The sequence below is a fragment of the Condylura cristata genome, unplaced genomic scaffold (assembly GCF_000260355.1).
Source record: "Condylura cristata isolate star-nosed mole 26May11 unplaced genomic scaffold, ConCri1.0 scaffold00002, whole genome shotgun sequence".
NCBI classification, from domain to species: Eukaryota; Metazoa; Chordata; class Mammalia; order Eulipotyphla; family Talpidae; genus Condylura; species Condylura cristata.
In genome coordinates, this window is record NW_004567103.1 from 47,853,231 (window position 1) to 47,880,833 (window position 27,603).

At 40.2% G+C, this 27,603-nt stretch overlaps 1 protein-coding gene across 1 annotated transcript in view; it reads left to right on the top strand.

The window, feature by feature from the left end:
* The window catches only part of STK39 (serine threonine kinase 39), a 254,646-nt gene that overhangs the window by 488 nt on the left and 226,555 nt on the right, over positions 1-27,603 (top strand). The window contains exon 2 of the mRNA XM_012725522.1: positions 159-438. Within this exon, the coding sequence (XP_012580976.1) occupies positions 159-438 (280 nt within the window). The remainder of the gene's footprint in view (positions 1-158; positions 439-27,603) is intronic.

The following is a 27,603-nucleotide window of genomic DNA, read 5'->3' on the forward strand; positions in this document are numbered from 1 at the left end:
CTTGCCTGCTTGCACGGTCGGGAGGCATGGGCGGCCGGCTTCGGGGCCTACCGGCACCAGCAGTATATATTTTTCTTTCTTTTTTAAAAAATCATTTGTTCGTTCTGAGGGCGCGGGTGCTGCAGGAGGCGGCGCGGCGGATGTGACTCGCACTGCAGGCGAGCCGCATGCTGCAAACTTTTATCTCCCGGATCGCGGGGTCGGCGGAGCAGGGAACCCGGCTGCGCTGCTGCATCTCTGCCTCCCGTGCGCCGAAGCTGCAGCCCGCGGCCGTGGCCAAACGAACAGGCAGCCGCGGGTGGGGTGGGGGATGCGGGGGCGCCGCCCAGGGCTACCAGCGCCCCGCGCCCGGCCCCGGGGGCCGCGTCCTGGGGTACTGTGCGCCTTTGCTCTCCAAGCTCAGCGCCTCAGCCTCTAGTCAGCTGCCTCTTGCCTTGGGTAACGGGGCCACGTTACTCAGGAATCGCGGAGGCCCAGGTTCTTTCCGGAGAATGGGGAAGATGCTGGCCTCCCTGCCTGACAGCTACTGCTCTGTGCCTGCCTTGCAACCCGGCTCTTCGCGCCGCTGAGCGCGCCGGGGTATCGGTTTCTTTCGGTGCCGGCCGCCCAACCCCGCTACCGGGGTAAAGCAGTCGCCCTGGCCTCCTGCCCTGCACCCAGCCGATGCCTCCCTTTGGTCCAGCGCCAAGCTGCAAGGGTGAAACCTGAGGCTGTCCGTGATCTATTCCCTGCCTTTCGGTGCCTTCTAGTCGGCTCACAGATAATCACCTTATCTTACATTTTTAAAAGCCCAGCAAAGTAGAAAGGCAAGAAGCCGGCTTAACATTTCCCAGGGCCAAGCACGTGAAGGGTAGGGAGTGTGTTGACCCTTCTCTTAGAACCTTCTTCCTCATTGGATCACCCGGTTTGAGTCTTAGGGAAATCTCCCTGTAAAGTGGGCTGCTGGTTCTTAACCATCCTGGCACTAGGAGGGGATGCTGCTTTCCCATATCTTGATACTTAAGCATGTCATGCAAAAATGAAATGAAGATATTTATCTTAAGTATTTCCCTGCTTTTCATAAAAAAAAAACCCAAAAACCCCACCTCCTAAAAAAAATTAAAGCCTACACACTTTCTTTAGATGTTTAAATGACCCTCTATTATCTGCTACTGTGTGAATTGAACATAGCCCATCTGTACATACCCATTAACTAAAAATTAGATATCTACATAAAATTCTTTGCAAACGTGGACCTATCATAACTTTTGTATTTAATAACCTCGGAGACTTCTCAAAGCCTAGTGTTCAATGAACATCCTTTAACTTGGCATGTGAACCCCTCCTTCTTCCCAATATCACTGCCTGCCTTCAGCTGTCCTGGGGCTCATCTGGTTTTCCCTTCTTACCTTTGCACAGCTTTCTTCTGTCAGCACCCATCTTTGTGGTGACTCTCATTTAGCTTACCCAGCCACCGGTGAATTTTCTTTGGAAAGCCTCTGCTTCTCTGGAGGCAAAGTATGGTGGTTTCTTCTGTGTCTTTTTGTTTACATGCTGCGTAGTATGTTTTTACTTGAGCAATAAAATCTAAGGCCTGCCAATGTCCCATGCATTGTGCTAGGTGCGAGCAGTAAAGAAATTAATAAAAATAACCTAGCTGTCTAGGACGTCACAAGTTTATGTAAAAGATTTTATAGGATGTGACAAGTGAGCCCTGGGGAAGCACTAAGGAGAGAGAGTGACAGCCAGGAGAAAAAAGGAATTGGGGTATTCCATGGAAGACTTCAAGTTTGAGCTGAATTTTGATGTCCGAGTAAGTTTGTAAAGTGCTAGATTATTTCCATTGTCGCCTTCCCTGGCCAGGATGATTGCTCCTTATTGCAGTCTTACTTACTCTTCTGTCACCAGCATGTAGGTTGGTCCCTAAAATTTGAGCAATGGTATCTGCCATAAAGTTTTCCATAGGACAGGGGTGAAGATTTCTTTAAATCAACTTATGTGCTTATTGCATTAAAAGGGTTTGAAGCACATTTTTCCTTTTGAAAACATTATTTTGAGTTGACCAGTTTTGTGAACTAATGGATAACACTTTATTTTAGCTTAACTTAAGTGATGTGATTAACTGTAGGACTCATAGATTCCTGTAACTGCATTGCTAATTATGGTCAGTCAATTTAACAATTAAAAAAGGAAAAAGAAATTTACCTGATGAATTTGAGAACAAAAATACCTGCTCATTCTACACTGATTTTTACACATTTACAGTGCAAGCAGGGTTTTTCTACATTTTTAATTAATCTCATATTTTTCCCTACTAAAAGAGATGGCCTTTAGCATGGAAATGATATTATAAAAAAAGCAAATTGTTTGAAATAGGATTTTATAAGGGTTAATGTTGATGGAGAGTTACAGACCCATTTCCATTTAATGTTTAATTCTAGTTGAGTAATTAAGACTTTTTTTGCTTAAACATTGCATGTAGAAGTGAAGCCAGTAGTTCAAACACTGAGCCAGTTTCAGCGTGAATGAAAGTGGACAGCCTTCCCTCTCACAGCCATAAGGCAGGTGTCATATGATAGGGCTGGAGCAGTATACACGGTCACCAGCAGGAGGCTGAGATGTACTTGAGCCGAAGGCCAATGGAGGCATGGTGTTTCAACTTTCCAGCGTGGCACCCAGCACTGGGCACTTTTTTCTTGATTTCCTCCTGGGCAGAAGTTTGGGCCTCAAGATTGAGAGTAGGTTTACTGAAGTCCAAAGAAAACAGGTTCAGTTGTTTGACTTCTGTTTTAGAAAAAATAAACACAGGATTTTGCATGCCTAAAAATAATGTTTTTTCTTTGTTTTATTGTTGTTCAAGATCAATAATTCAGATTTTTATGCATGACCTAGAAATGTAAAATGTTGAAGGAAGCTTTATGTTGCAGGGGGTTGAAAAATTATTATTTTTTTTTGTTGAAGAAATTATTAACTTCCTTCCTTCAGGTATATTCTTAGTAGATTGCAAATTATTTCTGTCTTCTATACAAGTAAATTCTCTTGGAGGTTTTTTAGCCTGTTTAAACTCTTTAACTTTATCAGTTTCTCCCTCATTCCCCACTGTCTTACCCTCATTCCTTCTTCAGAAGTATATGGGGGCCTATTTGCCTGTTGAAAATTAGTTTATATGTTAGTGTTATTAATAGTTGGTGTTAGTGATTTGCTGCTAAAGACTAAAAGGTGAATCTGGTAAATGTTGAACCACCTCAGGAAACTTTCCTGTTAAAAAGAGTCGTAGTCATAGCAATATCGTTTTCCACATTTGAATCAGATAATTCCAACAAGAGCTATTATCTTTGATAATTTTCCTTTGTGTAACACTAAACAGGTTTGTGCTTCAGTGTGTGTTTGCTTTTATAGCTTTTTCAGGACTGGCCTCTGTGTAGTTTTGATCTTGATTTTTCAGTATTGCTTCTTTTTTATTCTGGATGGTCACTTAGACTGATTTGAAAGTAAATTTTAATTTTTAGTCCTAGTCAACAACGCAGTGTCTGCTTCCTAGAATCCTCACTGTAGTTTCACAGCCAGTTCCTCTTGGTACTTTTTTCTGTTTCCCCTGAAGGGTTGTTTAGCTATCCATGTGCCTTTCGCACAGGCCCAGGTAATAGGACATGTGGCTAGGCCTTCACGTAGTAACAGCCTTTCCTACAGTGAGAACTGCAGACAGCCCAGAGCACTCCATCTTTGCCCTGTGTCCTCAGTATCTAGGGTTTAGGAGTTAGAACTGGTTTTTATATAGATGTTCTAGAGGGATTTTGTGAACAGTGGGCGCTGTGTGTAGCCAGAGTGGCTTCTGTAGGGCTTCAGAGTCCAGAACACTGATCTGCACCTCTAAACCAGGCTGCCTTGCTGTTACTGTCAGTTGTTAGTTTGATTTTTTTTTTTTTTTAAACTAAGTAGCCTGAGGTTCTTGAGCAAAGATAAGACTTTGCCAGAGGTGCAGGTGAGAGGATTCACCAGAGACTGAGCGGGGAGTAGAACAGCAGAGTGACTGAAATGCACTGCTGAGGGGAACAGTGGGCGAGTCAGGAGAGGTCTGCCACGCCATGTGGGTCACCTTCCTGGCCCGAGATCGAACTTGTGCTGCAGGGGCTGTGATAGCTTCATAGTGCTGTGCTTTAACTAACCCGTTGCGCCACTAGGAATTTTTTTTTTAAAGATTTATTTATTTATGCATACAGAACTGGGGTACCGGCCAGAGGTGCAGGGGCGGTGAGAGGATTCACCAGAGTAAAAGTGGGGAGCAGAACAGGCTGACTGAGGAAGTACATTGCTGAGGGGAACAGCGGGCTGGTCAGGAGAGGTCTGTGGTGCCATGTGGTCACCTGTGGGGCGGGTGGAGTTCGAACTCATATTGAAATGGCTTTAGCTTCCTAGTGCTGGGCTTTAACCCGCTGTGCCACCAGGGAGTGCCAGGACTTTGATTTTAATAGCGTTTCACATTTTCCTTTTCGTAAACAGAAAAGTGCATGCAGAAACATTGCTTTTGCATTTTTTTAATTTGTGGCAAAACATACAAATATCTTTAAAATTTAACATTTCAATCGGTTTTTGAATTGTACAATTTTGTGGCTTTAATTACTTTCACAACAGAAATTCTCTTTTGAATGTGCTACTCTAACTTGACTCAATATTTGAACTATCATGTGAACAATTTCTAGGTATAAAGAAATTTATGATAGAATTACTGTAATTCTTGCTTTATTTATATTTGTGATGAGTAACATGATGAATTTTCCCATGACTCTTATGGTCTGTTTTATTCTACATTTTTGGTGGTGTCTAAGAATAAATTAAAACATTGTGGGCTCTGGAGTCAGATGGCCTGTTCTATTTCATATCCTGGCAATGGCAGTCACTGACCTTGTGACCTTGAGCAAATTACTTAGCTGTGTCTGCACTCAGTTTCCTGCTTTGTAACATGGAGATGATAAAAATAGGGTTGAGGATTGAGAGAATTTAAAGCACTTAAAATAGTGCCTGGCATAGTGTATGCTGTCAGTTAAATCTTTGCCACAAATACTATAAACTTCATTAGCTAATCAGATTCAGGTTATCAAGAGAAAACCCAGTTCTGTCTTTGGCAAGATTTTTGAGGTGGCCCAAGAGCTTCTCTGCTTGGTTTCTACCCAGGAGGAAGTGAGGGTGGGTGGGGGGAGCCTCCTCTCTCCTCTTTCCGGTGGGTGGTGGGTGGCTAGCAGGTAGCTTGCAAGGGGAAGACAGAGGTCCACGTGGGGGTGGCCTCACCTGGCACCTCTGCTGCAAGGAGGAAGCTGGAGAGACCTGTGGCGCTCCTGGTGATTTGGACAGCTCAGGGGTTTAGGTGCCAAATGGCCCTCTGACAAGTGGTGAGAGCATCCTGGCGGAAGGTTGCTGGGAGGACCAGCCCATTATGAAAGGGCTCTGAGAACAACCTGCTAAGACTGCACTTTTCTTCCACCTCCGAGTCGCCCTGCGGAGGCTGCCATGCTGGCAGGAAATGCTGCTGACTAAAAGAAATACTCTCTGTGTGTCCCAGTGAGTGAGAGGACAGGGCATTTGTTTTCAGATAAAGTCATCACTATTGCTTCCCTATCTCCTTCCTTCCCTCTCTGCATTTCCCTCAGTTTATAAATATTCTCAAGCCTCTCCCTTATCTTTAACAACAAAAGGGAACAAAACAAACACTCTCACTACTCCTCCCTTCTCTCACTACTACCTTATCGCTTTCCTTCCTTTCACAGCCAAGCTGTTTTAAAGAACCTTCCGTTCACTCTTGGCCCACTGCAATCTGGTTTCTGCCCTCTCTCCAAGAAACCAGAGTTGGCACTCGCCACAGTCACCATGACCCTTCAGAGGCCGGTGGACACTGCAGTCTTTCTCCCTTTTCCTTTCTGCAGGGCTTGGCATCATGTATGGTGTCTTTTTCTTTGTCCCTGCACCAGCATCTACTTTTTTTTAAAGATTGATTTATTTATGCGTACAAAAACTGGGGTACAGGCCAGAGGTAGGGGGTGGAGGTGAGAGGATATACAAGAGACAACATTGGGAGCAGAACAGGCAGAATGGGTGAAGTACACTGCTGGGGGGAGCAGTGTGGGAGACCGGAGAGGTCTGCTGCGCCATGTGGATCACCTCCCTGGCCCTGGAGAGAGCTTGCACTGATGTGGCTGTGGCAAGCTTGGTAGTATTTTGCTTTAACCTTTGTGCCACCAGGGAGGGCCTCCAGCATCCATTTTTTTGTTATTGTGGCTTAATCTATACACACACACTCACACAGACACACACACAAAATGCTGAGAGTCTTCCTGGTCTTTGGGCTGGCATTCTCATTACAATTTTTTATGTCTTTGTTTACAGTTTACAAAATCTCATACTCAAAATCAAACTCATGTTCCCTCCACTTTTGCTTCAAGCTTGGTCCTGCTCTGTTGAGATCCTTGGCGTGAAACAGAAATATACTGTTAATTATGTTGTGCCAACTGTCTTCATCTCTGATAGCTAGTTGGTCGAGGTTCCTAAGTCTCCTACATGCTTGCTACCTTCTTTGATCTGTCCCTGACCTTTTCTCAGTCACCACCTGGTTTAATTCCGGCCCTTATTGGCTTACTGCTAGCCAAGTTCCTTGTCTCCATTCTAGCTACCATCCCTGCTATTCCCAGATTGTTATCAGTTACCCCCAGGCTTAAATGATTTTAGTGGCTCTCCTATCATCCTCAAGGTTGTGTCTGGGCTTCCTTTCCAGCTGGACTGTGTCATTTCCACTCTGAGGACACTTCTGCCAGTGGGAACCCTTTGCAGTTGCTGATATCTTCACACTTCCCCAGCCTCTAAGTAAGCTTGCCCTCTTCTTGGAATACCATTCCATCTTCCTTCCCTTCCATTTTCAACTCTAACAGAGAGCTCAGTCTCTTTTGAATTTACCTCCACTGAAGTTATATGTGCAGGTGGAGAAAAGGACAGTAGACAGCATAGATGTGTAGCTTGCATGCATGTTCATAAATTGGACACACCCTCACACTGTGCCACCTTTTAAAACCCAGAATAAATGGATTTCACTGAAACACTCTTCGCCCCTGGAACCTCAAATTAAGCTTGATGAATATTTTCCGAATTAAGTTTGAATTCTGGGGACAAATGTTCCCTCCCTCCTTGCGGGAAAGGAACATAGCCTGACTTCTGAAACTTGGTCTCTGGATGCTGAGGATTTGGTCTTGTCTGTGGTTAATGGTGTTGCTTATTTAGTTGTGTTGGGCCAGTCAGCTTACTGGGCTCTGTAGAAATTAGTTCATTAATCCTCCCAGATCAAGAGTAAGTGCTCTGAGTGCCTCCACTCGCCTGTGCTGGCGAGGCGGGCAGGCGGGCGCCTGGCTTTCCTGAGGTCATCAACTGGAGGTGGCCTCCCTGGATTATAGGACTCAGTGTTCTGTGCCACAGCCCCAAGTCCTTCCACTTGGCTAATGGTGACCAAGACAAAGAAATCCCCTGCTGCTCTGCTCTCCTCTCCTCTTGGCTTTTCCTTCCTTGAGTGGACCAACAATCTCTCTTGATATTTAAGTATTACCCAGACTTGAAGCTCTGTGGGGCCTTCTGTGGTTGAAGTCAGGACTGTTAGGGATGGATCTAGGTGAAACACAGGGGCAGAATTTTTGGCCAGGTGGTTTTCATAGGTTGTGGGGTGTGCTGGTGTGGGGTGGTGTGACACAAGAGAAGACCCTGGACCACATTCTTTATTTTTAAGTCAAAACTGACTCTATGGGTTTTTTTTTCTCTCTTTCAATAATATATTCATTTAATATATTCATGTGAGGCTTTACATTTTCCTCTACGATGGTTTGTTTAAATTATAACAAACCAACTCTGAGATAGTACAAATGATTTAATTATTGCAATGTTTCTTTCTGTTAGATGCTACCTAGCTCAGGGAATTGCCTGGTATGCACAAAAGCTATTGTTCTTAATTTTTTGATACTAAAGAATAATTCAATATACTAATTAAAAAGTCATTTTAGGCTGGGCTTAACTTGGAAAGAGTGGAGAAATGAAGGCCCTTTGGAGAAGGAATGGCACGATTTTAGTTCTAGAATTAATTTAGAGAAACACTTTGGAATTTGATGTAAGTAAATACTGCTATATTTCAGTGTTCTCCTTACTTGCCAAATAGTTTCTTGAGAATAAAATCTGGCTTCGCCTTGAGAAATCTTCTTGGACACTGAGGAATTAGGTGAACTGATCTTTTAAACTGATTGTATATTTGATGTATGGGGAAACAGCATGTTTAGATGACATTAAAGCATTTTAAAAGATAGTTTTATTTTCAAACTTATTCCAAGATAAGTGGCATTTAGCATAACTTAGAGGCTCAGAATAGTGGAGATGCTTATTCAGCTCTTCCCTTAGGTAACATTTGTGGGGTTTAGATTTTCCAACTTTTAGTCACTACTGAAGCTGTTAACCGGAAGAACTAGTATAGTAATTAGAGATTAATGGCTTCCTGCCTTATGAATAATAGATCTTCATTTGGGGACTATTTTAGAAGACACTGTCCTCTGAGAATTCTGAGAGTTCTCGCAATCAGTCTATGAATGGTTGTGGTTTTAGAAGAATTCACAATCTTATGTTAAACTGGTACAGTCAATGTTTATACCAAGATTTGTCACACACACATTCCAGTTACTTTCTTGCTTGCCCTTCTTAGTTTAGGAATTGAAAGGGGTATTTTTTCTAGTTGTGCTTATTGACCTATTTTGCATTGCTTATTAAAATATCTTGAAGGTAGGAAAGTCAGACCCTCTCTCCCTTCTTCCTTCTTTCCTTTTTAATTGTCAATGGCACCATCATTTTTGCTTAGTTATGGAGATAACTCAAGAAAGCAGGACAAGAGAGTACTCAGGAAGGAATGGTAGGTCAGGGCTCGCTTTTATAAGTCACTTTCCAGGTGAGAGGGGGCATAAGAATATAGGGAGATGAGGAACATTTACTTTTGGAAGAGACTGAAGAGAAAAGCTATTCCTGCTTTCTTGTTTTACAGCTGAAGACTCTAAGCTAAGTTGAAATAATTTGCTTCTGGTCTAGGCAAATTAGAATCTCAGACCCACAAGTCCTACATAGCTCGGCATTTTATTTACTTATATCACACTGATTCTGTGTTGGTGGGAAAATAGAAATATCGACTCAATTAATTAATTATAAAACTGTATTTTAATAGAGTAAATATGTATATGTCTGGGAAAATAATTACCAGGAGGATATCACAGTTAAATTTTTCTTTATTTCCATAGCCATAGCAGTGTGTTAATACACATCTTTCTCACCAGAGCAGATTTGTTTAACATATAAACCTGGTGATAAATAAGCAGAAAATAGCTTCATTTCAGACATCAGATTTTGCCTGATCTGTTAAAGTAAGCAGTGTTTTAAAACTTTGATTATAATCTGTCAGTGAGGTGGAGCTGGGGGTGTGCATGTGTCAAAGTAAAAGTTTGGAGAGCAACAAGTTGATGGGTGAAGAAAGTATATTAAAGTAGACATAGCTCTTGTGCCATTAGCTGGAGGCAGTGCCATCTGCCAGGCTGATATTTATACCAGAGCTGCAGCAACCCTGCTAGCAAGTGTTTAGTTCTATACTGTCCAGTTTGGGAGCCACTAGTCTCATGTGGCTATTACATTTAAATAGATTAAAATTCAATGCATTTTTAAAAGATTTGTGTATACAGAACTGGGGTGCAGGCCAGAGATGCAGGGGATTCACTAGAGGTGATTCACCAGAGACAGAGTAGGGAGCAGAGCAGGCAGATGGATGAACTATATTGCTGAAGGGAGCAACGGGTAGGTCAGGAGAGGTCTGCCACGCCATGTGGGTCACCTGGGGGCAGGGTTCGAATTCTCACTGAAGCAGCTGGCTGCCTTGCAGTACTGCGCTTTAACCCGCTGCACCACCAGGGAGGTCCTAAATGCATTGTTTGAGGGAGAGGGATGAATAAGTTGAGAGGTTAGGCAGGGGAGTGAGACTGTGTGACGCTAGTGATGGATATATACCATCCAAAGCAAGCGCATGCACAGCAGCCAGAATGAACCCTCATGTAAACTGTGGACTGTGAGTAATAATGGTGTGTCACTGCTGGTTCATCAGTTGTGACAAATGCATCTCTCTGTTGGGAGATGTCGATAATGGGAGAGACTTTTCATATGTGGGGGCAAGGGATATATGGGAAATCTTTGTACTTTTAATTTGCAGTGACCCTAGAACTTTATTAACCATATTCCAGTACACTCAATAACCAATTCTGATGAGAGCAACCAAGGAATTATTTTTTTAAGTTTTAGGTCTCTATCTACAAGAAGGTACCTTATTGGGTAGATATTATATTTGTAGACTATTTCTGTCAAAAAAAAAATATTGGGTCAGACTGCATATTAATTTACCAGAAATGTTAAAAAGCTGACTAAAGATTATTATGATGACTCAAGTAGCATGAGGTCACTTTCTGAGAGCATGCTAAGGTCTTGCCACTGACTTAGTACAAAAAGGAGGCAGACAGAGTTGACCTGATTTACCAAAAAACAAAGAGCCTAACAAAAACAAAAAAACAAAACAACCAAAACTAAACAAAATTATAACACAAAATTGTTTTCACTTTGTGCTGTATTTGAAAGCTAATTGATTCATATTTTCAGAAGAACAATTACTCTTTTTGTGTTTGTAGTGACAGATACCCCCTGCTGACATGAGGAGTTAGTTTTGAAGTGTGAGTTTTATCTTACCCACTTAACTCATTCTGGGATGTTCTTGTAATCACAAGAACAGAGAATGCTCCCTAAAGAAATCCAGCATTTTCAAAAGTATCAAAATGTTACATTTCCTGAAAAAGAAAGAAAATCAGTTCAGAGTCTTGAGTTTAGTTGTGGCAGACAGACTCACTTTAGTTTGTCTTCTGTTATGAAGGAAAGAACTGACTGACTTTTTTTTTTTATGACACTACAATGAAGTTATGAAATTAACATAGGAAAAGTGATACCTTATAAAGTCATTTATATGGTGAGTTTGAATCATGGTCCTTCTTTTCCTTTTAACTCAAAACATTTTGGTATTTGAGTAGTTAAAGGATTAATGATTTAGTCTGCATTAATATCACAAAACAAAACATTCAGCAAAGCGTAAAGCGTAGTAATGTAACAGATTCAAACTCTAATAACAGCTATTTGGGTAGGATACCTGCTTTGTTAGGAGAGGAAGTCAATGACTGAGGGGTGGGGGGAAAAATCTGTATAGAGAGATTAACTGGGTTTAAATTTGGGCAATTCAGGAACAGTCTGTACTTTCTCATGTTTAGTGTCCCTTGGGTGACCGAGCCATAACAGGGAATGTTTTACTATGTAATCCTTTTTTATTTTTCCTTGTAGATGCCCTTTCAAACTACTAGAGTCCTAAATCTAATGCCTGACCTTAAGCAAGGCTTGTTGTGGAAACATATTTAATATGGCACTTTTTCTTGGCGTTGGGTGATTGAAATAGGACTAGGAAAGTGTTTCTGTGTCATTTCAAATCGTGATCATTAAGACTAGCTTGAAAGTAGTAATGTTTTAGGCATAAGTCAAGACCAGGGCTAGAATGTTTATCTTTACTAAAATAAATATTCATTGTTTAAAAAATGATGATCTCTAGGGCTGGGAGATAATGAGCCTCTCATTTCATCTTTAGTAATCTTCCTGATTGTTTTCAAAGAAGGGACAAGACTTTCTAAGTTCCTACTCTTTTAAAGCTCACTGAAAATGGACAACAGAGGCAGCTTTGTAGCTTAAACATTTGCTTAACTGGTCTTACAGACGAGGATAACTGACATTCATTTACTAGCACAGGTAAAATTTATGGCATTTGTTCTATTTGTACTTATAGATTATGGTTCATTTAGTCTACTGTATTTAAATAGGGCCCTCCCTGGTGGTGCAGCGGGTTAAAGTGCAGTACTATGAAGCTAGTTGCAGTCATTTCTGCCAGGGAGCTGACTCACATGGTGCAGACTTCTCCTGTCTCACCCGCTGCTCCCCTCAGCAGTGCACTTCTTCTGTCGGTCTGTTCTGATCCTCACTGTCTCTGGTGAGTCCTCTCACCACCCCTGCATTTCTAGCCTGTACCTCAGTTCTGTGTGAATAAATAAATAAATCGTAAAAGAATATTACAGTGAAAATGTCGTCTCTTGGAGCTATTTTGAAAAAAGGGAGTGACAAATATGAGAATAGTAGTCTTTGTGAAGTATGTATTACTTTAAACTGATTGTCTCAGAATTTCTATGTATAGCAAGTATCGTTTCCTTCAAGGAAACTTGGTGAGCGGGTGTCTACTTATACTTTATAGCCACATTTTGTTTTAAATTATAAAAACAAATCCCATTTTTATGCCTATGAAGAAATGAGAATTATTTTTCTGTTGTGACATTACTTTGCTTTTAGAATATTTCCAAAAATGTTTGAAGCAGTTTTAGCTTTATTGGAATGATTATTTAACCTTACCAGTGACTCTAGCCTGAAGGGTGCTATTAGTTGTTTAAGTCAGTTTTGTTTGTTGTTTTTCTTAATAGATTCTGCATTACTATTTCATAGAATTAATGAGCTTATCTGGGGCTGTAGTACGGAATTATGACCTTGTTTGTCTATTAGAAAGGACAGTAAAAGCAAAAAGTTGTGATAGACAAAGAGGGTGAGTACTGGATTTGGGGGTAGGAGGTAGAATTTCAGAATAAGATCTGTAAACAATATGGGATCATCAAAAGGCACAGACTTACCCAAGGCAGCAAAATACCTCAGACCTCAGCAAGGATTGAATAAGGAAGAAAGAACTCAAGGTTGTGTCCAGGTTCAAAACTTACAAGGGGTCAAAGCAAGCATGGACAGAGTACTTTTGCCAAGAAAGCTTCAGTAGCAGCATTTAGGAGGTAGATTAGAACTTGGCCTTCACGTTTTCTCTAATAAACTGTAAATTTAGTGGAAGCTGATAATAGGTGTGTCAGCTGTAACATCTACCCTGAAACTTAGTGATTTAAAATAACAGCCACTTTACTTGCTTATAGTTCTCTTGGTTATCCATTTGGGTGTGCCAGGCTGCTGGGGCTGGCCAGAACTGCTGGTCTTGCGTAGGGCAGTTTGTGGCCATCTGGGATGGGGTTACTTCCGTAAAGGTGCTCTCACTTGTGTGTGGTGGTGGTGGCAGGTGGCTGGTTCTTGCTGTTGGCTGTTCCTTCCACTGAATCCTCGTTCTCAAGAAAACTCATTTGTATGTTATCCTTGACTGCAACAGACTTTCAAGATAGGTAAGATGGAGCTTCAGGAACTCTTGAGACCTAGGCTGGGTAGTCACACACTGTGTCTCTGCCTCATTCACTTCATCAGAGGACATCACAGGGCCAGCTCGTATTCAGAGTGAGGGAAATCCATTAACCTCTTTGTTGGGAAATGGCAAAATCTCATGACAAAGGGGCATGTATACAGGGATGGGAGGATTCTTACCACCATCTTATAAACCCTCTACCACAGAAGCTTGGCGTAAGCTTGAGGGTGACAGTATATAATGTTTGTCCTTCATTTAACTTTATTTAACTTCCTTCCCACCCTGGTTGTTACAGTGTGGTTGATTATAGGTTTCATAAATTAATTTGTATGTAGAGTGATGCTTACTAAAGTAATGACTTTAGAAATATGGGCCTCCTTAAAAAAATATAAAGATGTTTTCCTGTGGCAATTGAAGGATAGTGGTGTGTGCGTGTGTGTGTGTGTGTGTGATGCTGATCCTTTTAGCTTTGAGGACTTTTATTGCAGACTGATCTTAAAACTCAGCAGCACTTTGAAAATATAGGCTATCTGCATGCATGAGTAGTTACTCTGTCTTGCCACCTAGAAGTCAGTCAATTAGATCTATACATCTCTAAAAATAACATATTGTCTACGAATTACTCAGTTTATAGGTAGATTGTTTAGACAATTATAAAAGAAATTTCTTTACATTAAAATCAATACAATAATATTTTACTTCCAGTTTTATTAAAAAAAAAAGAAAAACATTGTCTGCCATGTTATTAGAATAAAAAGATTAGAAACCTAGTAAAAGTTATTGAGAGAAGGGCCCTCCTTGGTGGCGCAGTGGGTTAGAACCAGCACTACGAAGCCAAAAAGCCACTTCGGCATGAGTTCGATTCCCAGCCCTGGGGTTGATCCACCTTTAGCGGCAGACCTCTTCTGACCTGTCCGCTGCTCTCTTCTGCAGTGTACTTTGTCAGTTGGCCTGTTCTTCTCCCCACTCTTGTCTCTGGTGAAGCCTCTCACTGCCCCTGCTCTTCTGGCCTATACCCTGGTTCTGTATGCATAAATAAATAAGTCTTTAAAAAAAGTTATTGATTGAAGTTGCCTGTTTTCTTTAGGTTAGCACACACAAATGGCAGAAATAATAGGACTAGATAGAGGATTGCAAGTATACCACTTACTAAATTGGAGTTTTTCTGGTGAAACCCTTTGTCATTAAATATAATGTGCTTTTAGGTGGGAAGAGGGCTAAGTATTATCTTTATGAACTTACATATTTAAATTCCAGATTCATACATGGATTAGATATGTAGAGTGTCCTTAGATATATAGAGTGTCCTTCCTGAGGCTGGCAAACACCTTTTCTGGTGTATGAAAGAATGAATGAGAAAATTATGTTTGTTACTTTGACCCCTGAATTATTAAATGCCCTAAATTTGTTTACTTTAAACTTACCACAATAGTACACATAATAATAGATTGTCATTTTAGAAAATTTGGATCATATAGATAAATAAAAAAGGGGGGGTGGCTACCAGTTACCTGATTCACCTTGGGCTAGATACTGTCTGAAATTCAGTGTAGTAGTATGGGTTTTTATGGGACAAGATTAGAAAAAAATTGTGAATTAATATTTTTAGAAATATTTATTTTTAGAAATATTTTATTATCATTCATAATATTATAACACATAGTTTGTTAGAGTAAGAACAATAAACCAGCCTTAGATTAATATCTGCTTGACTGAAATGGTTTGTTAAGAATTTAGTACACAGTGAGAGTCAATTATACTTTGTGATTACTGGACAGTATATTTGTGTATTTTTCTCATACTTAAATGTTTTTAGAATCATAGAATATATTTACCTTCTAACTTTTAATATCTGTGTTACAATTTATTTCTTAAAAGTATCTTTTACACTTTTGTCCCTCCATGCTGTGAATCATGTGGAAGAGAAAACATTTTACAGAAAGTTTTGGGGTTAAGGGAATTAAGATTAAGGAACTTTCAGGTGGTTATGTTTGAACATAGTAATGACTTTTAGATTTCACAGTGACATCTATCAAACCTAGAACTGCCCGTGGAAGGGTTTTCCAGACTGGTTTTATGTATGCTATCATTTTGTAGAACTAGTTACTTGATTTCGTGGGCAGGTAGAAGAAATGAATCTCTAGGAATTTAATGATCTGAATGTTGGCATCTAGGTCTTTTAAATGTCAAAGATTTATGGTATTTTAAATAAAAGCATGACTGGTCTTTGTTTAAAATGTTTTTAAATTTTGAAATAATGATAAATTATGAAGATTATAATACATACTTTCATATGAGGTAGGTGAAAGCAACAACCCTCAATTTCTATTCTCTAGAAATACTGTCTATGACCAGCCTGGTGTATATCCTTCTAGATATTTTCCTGTGTATTTATATATTGTATGTATAAGTGTGTGGTGTGTATAATGTAATCATTAAATATGTAATATGTAACTATGCATATTATTCGACAACTTGTAAATATTACTACTACAAAGTAATATATATTGCTGGTATATTTTCTGTAGATATTTGTAGTAAAATATAAGCATTACAGATATCCACAGCTAATTATTCTAAGTCATTTCTCATAGATACAACTTATTAAAAATGTGCCAGTTCACATCTGTGCCGGGCTCATTTCTATACTGTGGATGTACCTTATTTAATCAGTTCTTTACTGATTAACGTTTTGGTTGTCTCTAGCCTTCTCTATTTATGTGGGGTAGATACTTAAAAGTGGAATTCCAGAGACAAATGGTATTGCGTTTATACTTTGGGGGATTGAACTTGCTCTGAAGTGGCTGAAGCTAGCTTCACAAAGCTGTGCCATAATCTATTGGGCCATGAGGGAGGGCTCTGCATTTATATTTTTGATAGTTACTATGAAGATTTCCTCTAACTTGTAGGCTAAGTAATTGCCCTTTGAGTATTTTCCCATTTCTAGCCTTCAAGCTAGAGGGGAGGGTGAGAAAGTACCTCACTGTATCCTCTACTTGCTCACATGTAGAATATATCTAAGAATCTTTAGGAAAAGAAAATTGTGAATGAAGTGGGGGCTTATAAATCGCAAAACAGAAAAAAAAAAATATGAGTTTGGGAAATGAACGTTGTATTATTGTATGATCTTAAAAACAAGAAATGTCATGAAATCAATTGCTATGAACAAACTTATCATAAGATTTTCTGCACTGGTGTAAAGTCTAGATTACAGCAAAATTGATTAATATAGTCTTCTGGTTACAACGACCAACACTATTGGTCTTGACCAGACCTTGACCAGACAAGGACAATAAAACTATCCCCAAGTAATTGGGCATTCTTTATTTAAAAAAAGGTGTAGGAAATGGAAGCCAAAAATGTTATCTATCACTCTAAATTTTACCATAGCCCTCTGGCAAAAGATTCTGGAAAAACTAAACACCTGGGTTTCTGGAAAATGCAGTCAAATATGTTCTCTTGAAACGTCTTAGTGGACAAGAAACACGTTAGCAGCAAAGATTGTTGTATTCTCATCTCTGGGTCTTCTAACCTTAGTGTGACTGAGCCAGTGACTGCATTGTTCACGTTGACCTGCTCATCTCTGTAGCTTGGAAATTCTGCTGAATCAGAATTTTGGCTCATTCACAGCCCATCTGGACTTTCTGTCTTTTCTTCTCACTCTCTCTCTCTCTTTTTTTTTTTCCCTTTTAGCAGTAGCTGTGCTCACTAATTGCTGGGTTCTTCCTTTATTTTAAAATTTTATTCCCAAAGATTGCAAATATCCAAAGTTCCAGAATCCAGTTTGGACGAGGGTACACCCTCAGAGGACACATGCTAGCTAGGGAGTTAAAATGTTAAAAATGTAACATTGGAAGCTCCTGTCTGGAAAGGGTGAGTCAAGTACCACTAATTAAGGTTAATGTAACATTACTGTTAGGTGAGTCCCTGTCCAAGATGGTACTTGTCTTAAAAAGGAAACGAAAAGAAGAGAGAGGGAGGGAGAAAGAATCAACTCTAATCAGCAAAATGTAATCCCAATTAAAGAGCCTTTTTTTGTTGGTTAAAAAAATACAGATCTATGTAAGATGTGCTTAAAAGCGGTTTGTTCTTTAAAGTCAGTAGCTACTTCCTGGGGAAGCAACCTCCCATCTTTTTTCTGGAGTGTAATTGGGAAAACTTCTCCCCATCTCAGCTGTAAATTGCCTTTAATTCTGAACTACCAATGCCTGAATCATGAGATAATGTCTTCCCTTTTCTGTTGAACTTAAACTACTATGAAATTGCTCATCCTGTTTATGCAATGACTTGAAGTTCTGAAGAATATACCCAGAACCTGATATGGCTAGAAGAACTAATTTTCCTATGTCAGTAGTTTTATCTGAGCTGTATCATCTCTTTGTGTGTTGGAAGAATATCTAGTTCTCCCTAATTTTATTAAATGTTTGGCCCTCCAGTATTTCTGATTGGAAGGGTTGTTAATATTCCTCTGGAAGCTTTCTCCAAGCTGCTTTGTTTTCTTACTGTGGGTAACAACAGTCAAGTATGTATTTTTTTCTTGTTCTACTGCCTCCTCCGTCTTTGCTTTTCAAAGTCATGGCTGGTGGGTTGGATTTTTCAGTGACTTGGAATTCCGGAGTCCTTAATTTTGGTGGCTATGCCCTTGAGCATCTCAAAGGGCTAGTTTTCCTTTTCGTTTTAAAAATGAGAACCTTACTCATAAAGTGCCGCCTTAGTTTAATTTCAGATCACTTGAAATGTAATCTGATTTGAGAGCAGCATTTAAGCTCCTATTTACCAAAAGTTTTTGGTTTTCATTTTGTAAGATTTTTTTTTTTTTTTTTGGGGGGGAAGAACAAAGATGAACAACATATTGCCTTTGGAAGAGACAACTAAATGTTTAATATTTTGGAAAGTTTCCTCTGGTGGTCTTGAATCCTGTGTTTTAATCTACTTAAAAATGTCCTCAAGGACATAAAAAATTAAATATTATTTTATTAAAGTCTGTGAAGTGCTCTTTATTATTTAGGAGAAAAATGTCTTAAATATATTTTGGTCTGAGCACCTGTAATTTAAAGCTTTCATTTTGACAGCCTGGTTTTAGCTGATAGGCATGTTAATCTCTATTTGATTGCTTTGGTGGGGAGTTGAAAATCACCTAACTATTTCCAGGCTTAGTGTGTTTATAAACATGCTCCTTCTTTCTTCTTCATCTTGTAAAATAATGAAATGAATTTTCTTACATGCTCCTTCTTTCTTCTTCATCTTGTAAAATAATGAAATGAATTTTCTTACATGTTGTTATAGATTTGACTGTTTGATTACCAGATTTAAAGGAAAAGTTTAACCATTGCCCTTTTGACAATTGTCTTTTTAAAAATGCTCTGTGTGTGTGTGTGTATGTTAGAGACCCTTTAACCAGTTACTTTGTAGCATGATGATAAGCTGAGAAAGTGATTTTTTGGTGTGTGTGTGTGTGTTTAAGACTATACCATTCTTTACTATTTAAATTTATTTTTTGTTATACTCTCCTTTGGCAGTATCAGTCTGTAAAGATTGGTACTTATATACATACACAGAGAGTACATACACATAGAGTATATGACGTTTTTCATTATGTGTAATAATGTTTGCATAAAATTTGACATGACAAATGAAAACTACTGTGGGCAATAAAAGTTATTTAACTCTTAGGGGGAATTTTATTATATCTCTTGAGATATAGTAATCATGGAAAAACTGAGAATTAAAATTCTTTGGAGGGCATTTGTATCTAGTTCTCAAGACTTGCAAAGGCCTTTCTAGCAAACAAGTTGATTATGACATAAATTAATAGAGTACCTGCTGTGTACCAAGAACTGAATTAAGTCATTTCTATACTGTGTTTATGTACCACACTTACACAATGATGTGCCCATCCTTATGTCACTCCCCTGTGAATTGTATGATTGCTTCAATTTACAGAATAGGAAACAGATTTAGGCAATAACATCCTGCCTAGAAGGTGAGATAGCTAGATAAGAAACCAGTGATGTTTGATTGTAAAGTTCCTCCCTTTTCCAGGGTTCCCTTGACTGCTTCTGTTTTTGCCAGCTGACCTGCACTTAGGACTCTCAAGTTATCTGAAGGATGAGTTAACTTCCAGAACAAAGGTCACTTTTTTCAGAGCAGCATCCCATAGTTGTTGGAGCTGAAATTTACCCATGATTTGGATCCTGCTGGCACCACTTACTGGTTTGTGACTGTGGACCAGCTTCTTCACCTCGTTGTGCTTCATAGCCGTTTCATCATTAGAATCAGAACTATCACATCGGCCTTTCAGGACTAAGGATTAGTCGTCATGAATGCATAATACTTAATAGATAGTAATGGCGGGAATGATTTTTAATAAGTTAGCACTGAGATGCTATTATGTGTCAGCCCCTGAACTAAAAGCTTTTCATGGTCTGTTTAATTCTTTCAACAACCCAGAGGTAGGTGCAGTTATCTGATTTTATATAGAAAGTCCTCATTATGTGAGGGCTAATAGGATATTATGCTGGTGTGTCCTTCCACTCACTGGAGTTGATAATGGAGAATTCACAGACTAGAAAATTCAGTCATTCAGTAAACTTAAATTTATTAAGCACTTATGTGGTAATCAAGAGTGATAAATTTCTCTCTGATTGTATATTTTATTGACTTTTTACTTACACAACTGATGTTTTAACAGATTGCTTTTGTGTTGTTAAAAATGGACGCATCTTTTGATAACTCAAGCACTTAAACATTTCACATATAGAAAACTCATGGGCTGAAGTTCCTACATTGCAAGCCAATTTTTATGTGTCCTCAAAATAAATTAGGTTGGCAGACAGGGTTCCAGAGATCATATGAGAGGATGAGGCATCTTTTGAAAAATGATCCATCCTCTGTCCTCTTACAAAGGACAAGAGTTACTGTCTTTTCTCATACAAAGTTCCTGAAGTTGCAGTCCATAAATAAGTTACATAAGGCCTCAGTCTTTATGATCTTATACCCACCTAAATCAGTGATGGGGAAGTTTGAAAAAGTTATTAATGCTAAAGTGTTGACAACTGATAGAGAGTTCTGACAGTGTGCTCAAATTTTACTACAGAAGAGAGAGATTCCCACACCAGGTGAGAAAATTGAAGAGTTTCGCTCACATACTTCCCACCATTAAAACCAGCCAAAAAGCACCTACAACAGTAGACTATTAAACAGAAAAAAATTCTTATGAATATGTCACTCTCTAAATACTTGTGTAATGTCCTGGAAACTCCTGGGAGATGCTAGGAGACCTTTCTCACATGTTGGAGAAAGTAGAACCCAGTTTTCAAAATACAAAAAAAGAGTAGGGAGATTGGTGAATCTTTACAAGGATCTGAGCAACTCTGGGCTGGCTGAAGGTCAGAATTTATACCTCTTTATTTTTATTTAATTACGGGGGGGGGTTAATTATCTTCCATCTACTCATTCAGTCTTCACTGAGCTCTAGTGTGTGCCAGGTATCCATACTCTTGGTAATATAAGGAATAAACTCCCTTGGGGGTCTGAGTTTGAGAAACTTAGGATGTCTGTAGGGAAAAACAGACAGGGAACTGGTTACCTTGTAGTGATGTACTTCTCTAGGGTGAGTAACAAATTTAAAGCAAATCTGCTAGCCCTTCTTCAAAATCCTTGTGGCTTTTATCAACGGCAGAAAATACAGTTACTATCATAATCCTAAAGGTAGGGGTTTCAAATCCAATTTGTGAAATTCCCACTGTTCACTGTTAGCTGTAGACGTTGTTCCAAGACAGAATTATAGCAAAAGACAGGTAATGTTTTGATCAAACTTGGCAATTTTCTCTATAAACAGTTTCTGAAATTTAAGCTACTCATGCAAATGGGAGTTCAATCCTAACAGTTATTGAGACTGTATCTGTAAGTATGTGTCTAAGTATATACTATGTCTGGCTTTTTGATGTTCATGTATTAGCATCATCATGCTTTATATCTTGTGTGTAAACTGTGGACTCTGAAACAATCAGTGTTTAAACTTTCAACAAGGAAGAGAAATAATGAAAAGGAACAAAGGTTTTTTTGTTTTCCCAACAACTAAATTTACCATTGTTCTGAGAACTCAACAAATGACCGCAGGATGTGAATTTAATCAAGTTGTGCCTTTGAACAAAGGTATCCTGGTTGTAGTGGAATTTTTTACTTCCCATCATCCTGTTCACATAGTCACTTGCTTTCCTGTGCCAAAATCAGTAGAAGTTCACGATGATTTTACTAAGTTAGTGAAGAATAATTTCAATATAAAAGAAATAGCCGCAGGAAGCAGGATTCAGTCTTCTAGTTTAGTTTCGATGTCAATGACTTTTACCTTTTATTGGGATTTTTTTTTTTAATGTAAGATGACCTACTTTAAATTTAACCTTCAGTGTAAATCTAACTGGAGGCACTGTTTGATTGGCACTGAGGTGGAGTTTATAATCTTAATCTCAGTTTCACGCATGTTCAATTCTACTATCTAAGACAATTTAAATAAAAAGTTTGTTCTTCATTCAGAAGAAACTGGATTTAGTGAGGATAGTTAAGAATGAAACTTTCTTTAGAAACATTGGCTTTCATTTTGTGGACTGTTTTTCTCCATCTGATTGAAATGTCTTGGCCTTGAGTCTGACTTCTCTTTGGCATTGCCTGTACATGCCACCTCTTTGGGACAAAATCTCTGTCTGTTGTTAGTCATCTCTTAACACTTCACCAGTGCCGTATTAATAGCCGTACTGTCAAGAACGTTACATGGACATTTCATTTAATACTCATCAAGCTCAAGTCTAGGAGGAAAACAATCTGCCAGGCCTGGTTTGTTTTCTCTCTCTCCAGAGTCCACAGTCTTAGCCATGCTTGCTGCCTAGTAGAGGGCGCTGTTCTCTCTGTCCAAACTGTTTGTTACCAGGTGAACCGATAGCACCACTGCCTCCCTGCAGCTGCTCAGAGGTCCTGGTTTGCCATTCATTGCTGTTGTTAGTTGAACTGTTTATTTCATTCCGTCATTTTTTCTCACATTGGAATTTGCGAACAGAGAGCAACATTGATTGTCACGCTGATTCTAGTAGACAAGAAAATTAGGACTCACTAGCCCTTCTCTTTCCCTCGTGAATGAGCCACATCCTTGCCACTATATTTTGAGGTGTGTTCTATAGTAAGTAAGCAAGTAATGTTGCGTGACAAAATTTAAGTCAAGTTGTGAAGGGAAATTATCAATACATAAAAAGCTTGATGAAGAAAAGCACGTTAAAGAAACGTGTTCTTTATCCTCACATCAAAAGAAGCAAGGGCCTGGAAGGTACCTGTGAGTTGTGAACCCAGACTCACTTTTCAAGGTTGATTCTCAGAAATAAATTACTTTGCTCTGAAACCTTGATGGCTGGACATCACTGAGATTGCTAGGAAAGCAATGGAGAGACCAGAGTTTAGTTTATTTTAGTTTTTTTTTTTTTTTTTTTGCATTGAGAAAAGAAGACAAACTTGCTACCAACTTCTCGAAGAGAGCAGGGAAAGGGTGGGTATGCTTTCATTTTCTTTAGCTGAGGACTCTCTCTGGTTGTTATTTGGTGTGGATAAACCAACCCTCTAAGATTTAGTAGGAGGAAAGTAAAAGAAGCCACAGCACAAGCCTTCTCCTTGAAGAAAGGGGAGATGCCTCAAGACCTCAGCACAGTGTGGACGAAGTCTCCCAGCTGTGAATTCCCTGTTCTTTGCAACAGATGAATCGAGAGTGAGTAAAGTGTCTTGAGTTGAAATGTTCTTTTGAAATTGGTTTCCTGCTTGCTGGACACAGGGAGACATGTTTGGGTCACTTCAGGAGTGTAAGAGAATTGAGATTTTGCCCGGCAAGGTCACACTGTCCCACAAGGACTGGGGTTGCCTTCTTGGGTACCTGGCATCATTGCTGAGCTGGTTTCAGACTAACTGACCACCTCTTCTCTCCTAAACAAATAGTACTTGATGGAAAAGGAAGTGAGAAAAGCACCAGCCTTCCCACATTTTGTTCTGCTGTGTTTGATTTGATCTTGAAGGTGGTACAGTCAGCGATCCTCTTGATGATAATTGCCCTGATGGATCTCTGCCCCTCCTCCTCCCAGCCTGCTATTTGAGAAGTTCATTTTTTTTTTTTTGGCCCTCCCTGGTGGCGCAGCGGGTTAAAGCACAGCACTAAGATGCCAGAGCCACTTCAGCATGAGTTCAATCCCCGCCTGCCCTGGAGGAGTCCACATGGCGTGGCAGACCTCTAACCTGCGCCCTGCTCCCCTCAGCAGTGTACTTTGTCCATCTGCCTGTTCTGCTCCCCACTCTGTCTCTGGCTAATCCTCTCACCGCCCCTGCACTCTGGCATGTACCCCAGTTCTGTATGCACAAATAAATAAATCTTTATAAAAAAAAACACTTCATTTTTTTTCTTTTTTTCCTTAAATATTTAAACCTCTCCATAATCTGGTGGTCCTCTGCATTTTCAAATGATCTGCAATTATTCCTCAAAAGCCCTATTTCCTGGTTCCTGAAGTTACATGGCTGGTGCCATCTGTTTGCCTCTGTTGTTCTTGGTGTGGGCATCTCTTGTCTCTCTAGAGTGCAAATATCTCTTTTTGTTGTCGTTATTTGGTTGTTTATAATACTAAAGTAATAGATCTCTCTCAGGGTTCAACTCAAATACCCATTCAATATTCATGACTCATTCAGTTCTTAGGGGAAATCACCAGTAGCTGGATAATGCAGTTACTTGGACAGAAGACTGGCTTGCTTTGGTAGCTTTGAGTCCTGTGTGACCCACCTGGTTTTTTGCCCCTGGGAGGGATCTAGTTATTTGCTGAGTGTCTGTGTAGACATCATCTTTTGACTTTCCTATTAGTTTTCTGTGTCCAACTCTGACTCCCCCCCTTCCTTTTAGAACTCTCAGTGCCCCTCATTTTCCGGGAAGAATCCATTCTGTGCTCTTGCTTTTTCTCTCTGCATGGTCCCAATTTGGGAGAAACGGCACCTTTCTGATGTTGTCTCAGCTTTTCTGGTCTGGGGTTTACAAATTTCAGGACATTTGTGATCTGGTGCCAGTTCTCCAGAACCCACCTTGGTGGAGTATTTGCTGTGTAGACTGGCGAGTAGAGAACTCGGGCACCTACACTCTGATCCTGGTGCATGTGGCACCTTCACCAGTGTGGTCACGTTTGTGTCCAGTCAGCTTCTTGGAAAAGGTGATACGTGGAGATAGGAGGAAGGTGACCTTATCCTGAGACTTTGTTTTGGCATTTTTCTTGGCTTTTATGACCCTGTGCAAATAACTTGTCTACTTTGGATATCCATAGCTACTGGACTTGCCATAAAAACCAAACCAAAGCTGTGCAATCCCGTGGACATTCCATGGGTGACAGCAGCAGTGCTGATGACCCTGAAGACAGAGAATTTGCAGGGCAGAGTATGGGACTTGGTGGTGCCCTCTTCCAATATATGAGATCTGGTACTGCTTAAATCCTTCTCTGAAAGATTGCAACGGTAAGAGTCACGCCAGAAACTTCCATTTACTGTCTATTTAATAATACAAGGCATTACAAGGTGTTAGTATGTAGTATTTTCAAAGTAGAGAGAATTTTAGCGACTTGCTATGAGTAGGCTAGTTCAGTCTAAATCATGGTGCTAGCATGGGCATGACCTTGAAATCAGTAGTTATACTAGATAAAAGATATTTAACTTTTTATGGAACACATTTGTTACTACACTGACACACACACATACACACACACACAATTTTTTTTATACAATCTGTTCTCACATAATAAACCATTTTTGAAATGTAAGTTGATGTAGTGCTTTGATTTTTCCCAGATCTATATTTCTGTTGTATAGGAAGGTGGTAGATGTTACTATAAATAAAATGTTGGAACAATTTAGCTCACCCCCCTTCCTGCATCCTCAGAATGACCTTGTTCTGCTTGTGAGGCTTTCAAAACTCATGCTCTCCGTTAGGTAGACGTTAGATAGGAAGTCGAACAAAGTGTATCTACAGTGGAACACCTTTGCCACGTGACTGAGGGAAGCACAGCCTTCCTGTCCAGGTACCCTTTGTATAATATTCTTAGAGCACTGGTGGGAATGCTTTTGCCTATGGTGGTAGAATTGCAGCAAAATACATAATTATGTATTTGGTTTGGGGAATCTGTTCAGATTCATAAGGCAATGGCTAGGGAAGTTCAGCCCTAGCACAGCCAAGAGATGTTCCTTCCCTGACAAGGCATATCTGCATTGGGGCTGCTGCAACGCCCGCTGCCAGGCTTACTTGAAAAGAGCTTTCTCTCTAGACATCGGGGGAAACTTCTTTGTGGAGAGAGAAGGAACCAGGGGTCCTCAAGCCAGGAGCCCTGCTGGTACACATGATCCAGACTTCTCTGGAAGATCAGAATCCTTTCCTCCATGAGATCCTCCATGGATAGGAAGTGCTTCTGGGGGCATGAGGTTTCCCACTAGAAGATTGGAAGGACCCAGATAATGTCCTCTTTGAAAGGTGGCTTATAACAACCTTCTCTGCCTCAAGACTGGTATTTCTGTAAGGTTTGCTCAAGCTACGAATGGAGATTTGCCACTTCATTAGATGACTCACCTCTCTGAGAAAAGACAGTTAGCGCCTTTGCTGGACCATCCTGACCCAAGAAATTCTGGCAGGAATTCCAAGAACTTGAAACAGCCAAACACAACTCTTGCTTTGGTGTGTAGGCACACTTCTGTTTCTGTCAAAATAAATTAGACTGGTAAGTCATAAATGAGGAAAATATTTTGTGGCTTTTGTTTATTTTTTAACAAGTAGAATAAGTAGCTTACCTGAAAAAAAAACCAAATTGCACCAAAAATGTAAACCGACCCAGGTTAGTTGACAGTTATTTTTCTATTTGCCAAAGTGAGGGCTGTCTCCTCTCTGGAGAAGGGCAGTGTTTCCTTTGATACCTTGTGAGTATATTCCTTCTTCCACTGCCACCTTTCCGTGGTCACCTCGCAGTTTTCTGCCTCTGCCCTGAGTGTCGGGTGGGGAGATGAAAGAGGAGGGAAGATCTGGGAGCCTTTTCCATATCTCAACTGTTTATTTTCCATCTTTCCTCCATGTTACAAAGTTTCTTCTTACTTTGCTTTTATCAAGTATATGAATGATGCCCTTTGTCAAGCTTATTGGAATGCCCTGTGGGAGGGATGCTATGCAAAAAAATAATTGTATTGCATAACTGCCCAGTCCTTAGAGATGCCAGATCGCCCTTGGCACGGGAACAGACCCTCCTCTTTGGCAGGTCCTGGGAGAGCAGGGTGCAGTGCACTTGAGAAATGCCTCTGTCCTCCACCCTGGTGCTGTGGGGATGACCTTTACTCCAGCGCTGATAATAGGCTTATTTTAGATTTCTAAAATGCTAGTCTTTCCTTGGCCCAGAAAGGAAAGTTTCTCTGTGTGGTGTGTGTGCTTTCCCTGTGTGCTGCTTTCCAGCTGCCTTTTCTCCACAAATGTCAAGTTAGTCTCTTTGTCACCTCCAGGCAACTGACATTCATGACTAATTATTAAAAAGGGCAGCCTTTTAGTTTATTTTGACAAAAACAAAATCTCGGAGAGTTCTCTTATACACACTATAATCGACCAGGTGACATGTTGGTGCTTGAGAAATAGATTCAGAAGAAGTAGAGGTTTTGGCATGGGAGTTGGTGGAGACACGTGTAACCCCAAGGTGAAGTTGGTGGACTTATTACTGACTCTGCGTGTGTCCTCTGAAGTGACTCCAGGCCTTTAAACTTAATACCAAGCTGTCAGACCAGCAGTCACTGGGCTTAGGTGACACCCATCTATCTTACAGAGAATCATACAATGAATGCCTGTCTACCTAAGACACACTTTCCCTTTGAAAGTCAAATTAAATCAGCCTCCTTCTGGGGTGTCATTGCCCTGTTTGTACTGGGAGAGGTTTGGATATGGAGGACGTCTATTATAATAGCTCTAAAAAGTATACTTCTGCACAGGGTTTTATTTTGGTAGGGGCAGTTGTAGACCACATTTGAGCCTTCAGTAGGAAGCTTTCATTTCTTGGTATGTTTTGTGTGATCCAGTAAAGCAAGTGGAAAATACATGGCTTGTGGTCATCTTGGAGCTTCAGCACTCTGATGCAGGGAGAGGTGCCTACGCCAATAGTTAGAGACAGCAAAAGAACGAAGGTGGACACTGTTTCTTTAAGGGGGAAAAGAAGGGGAAGGCTGGAGGCCTGCACAGTGGTGCCCCACAGGTGGGGGGGGGG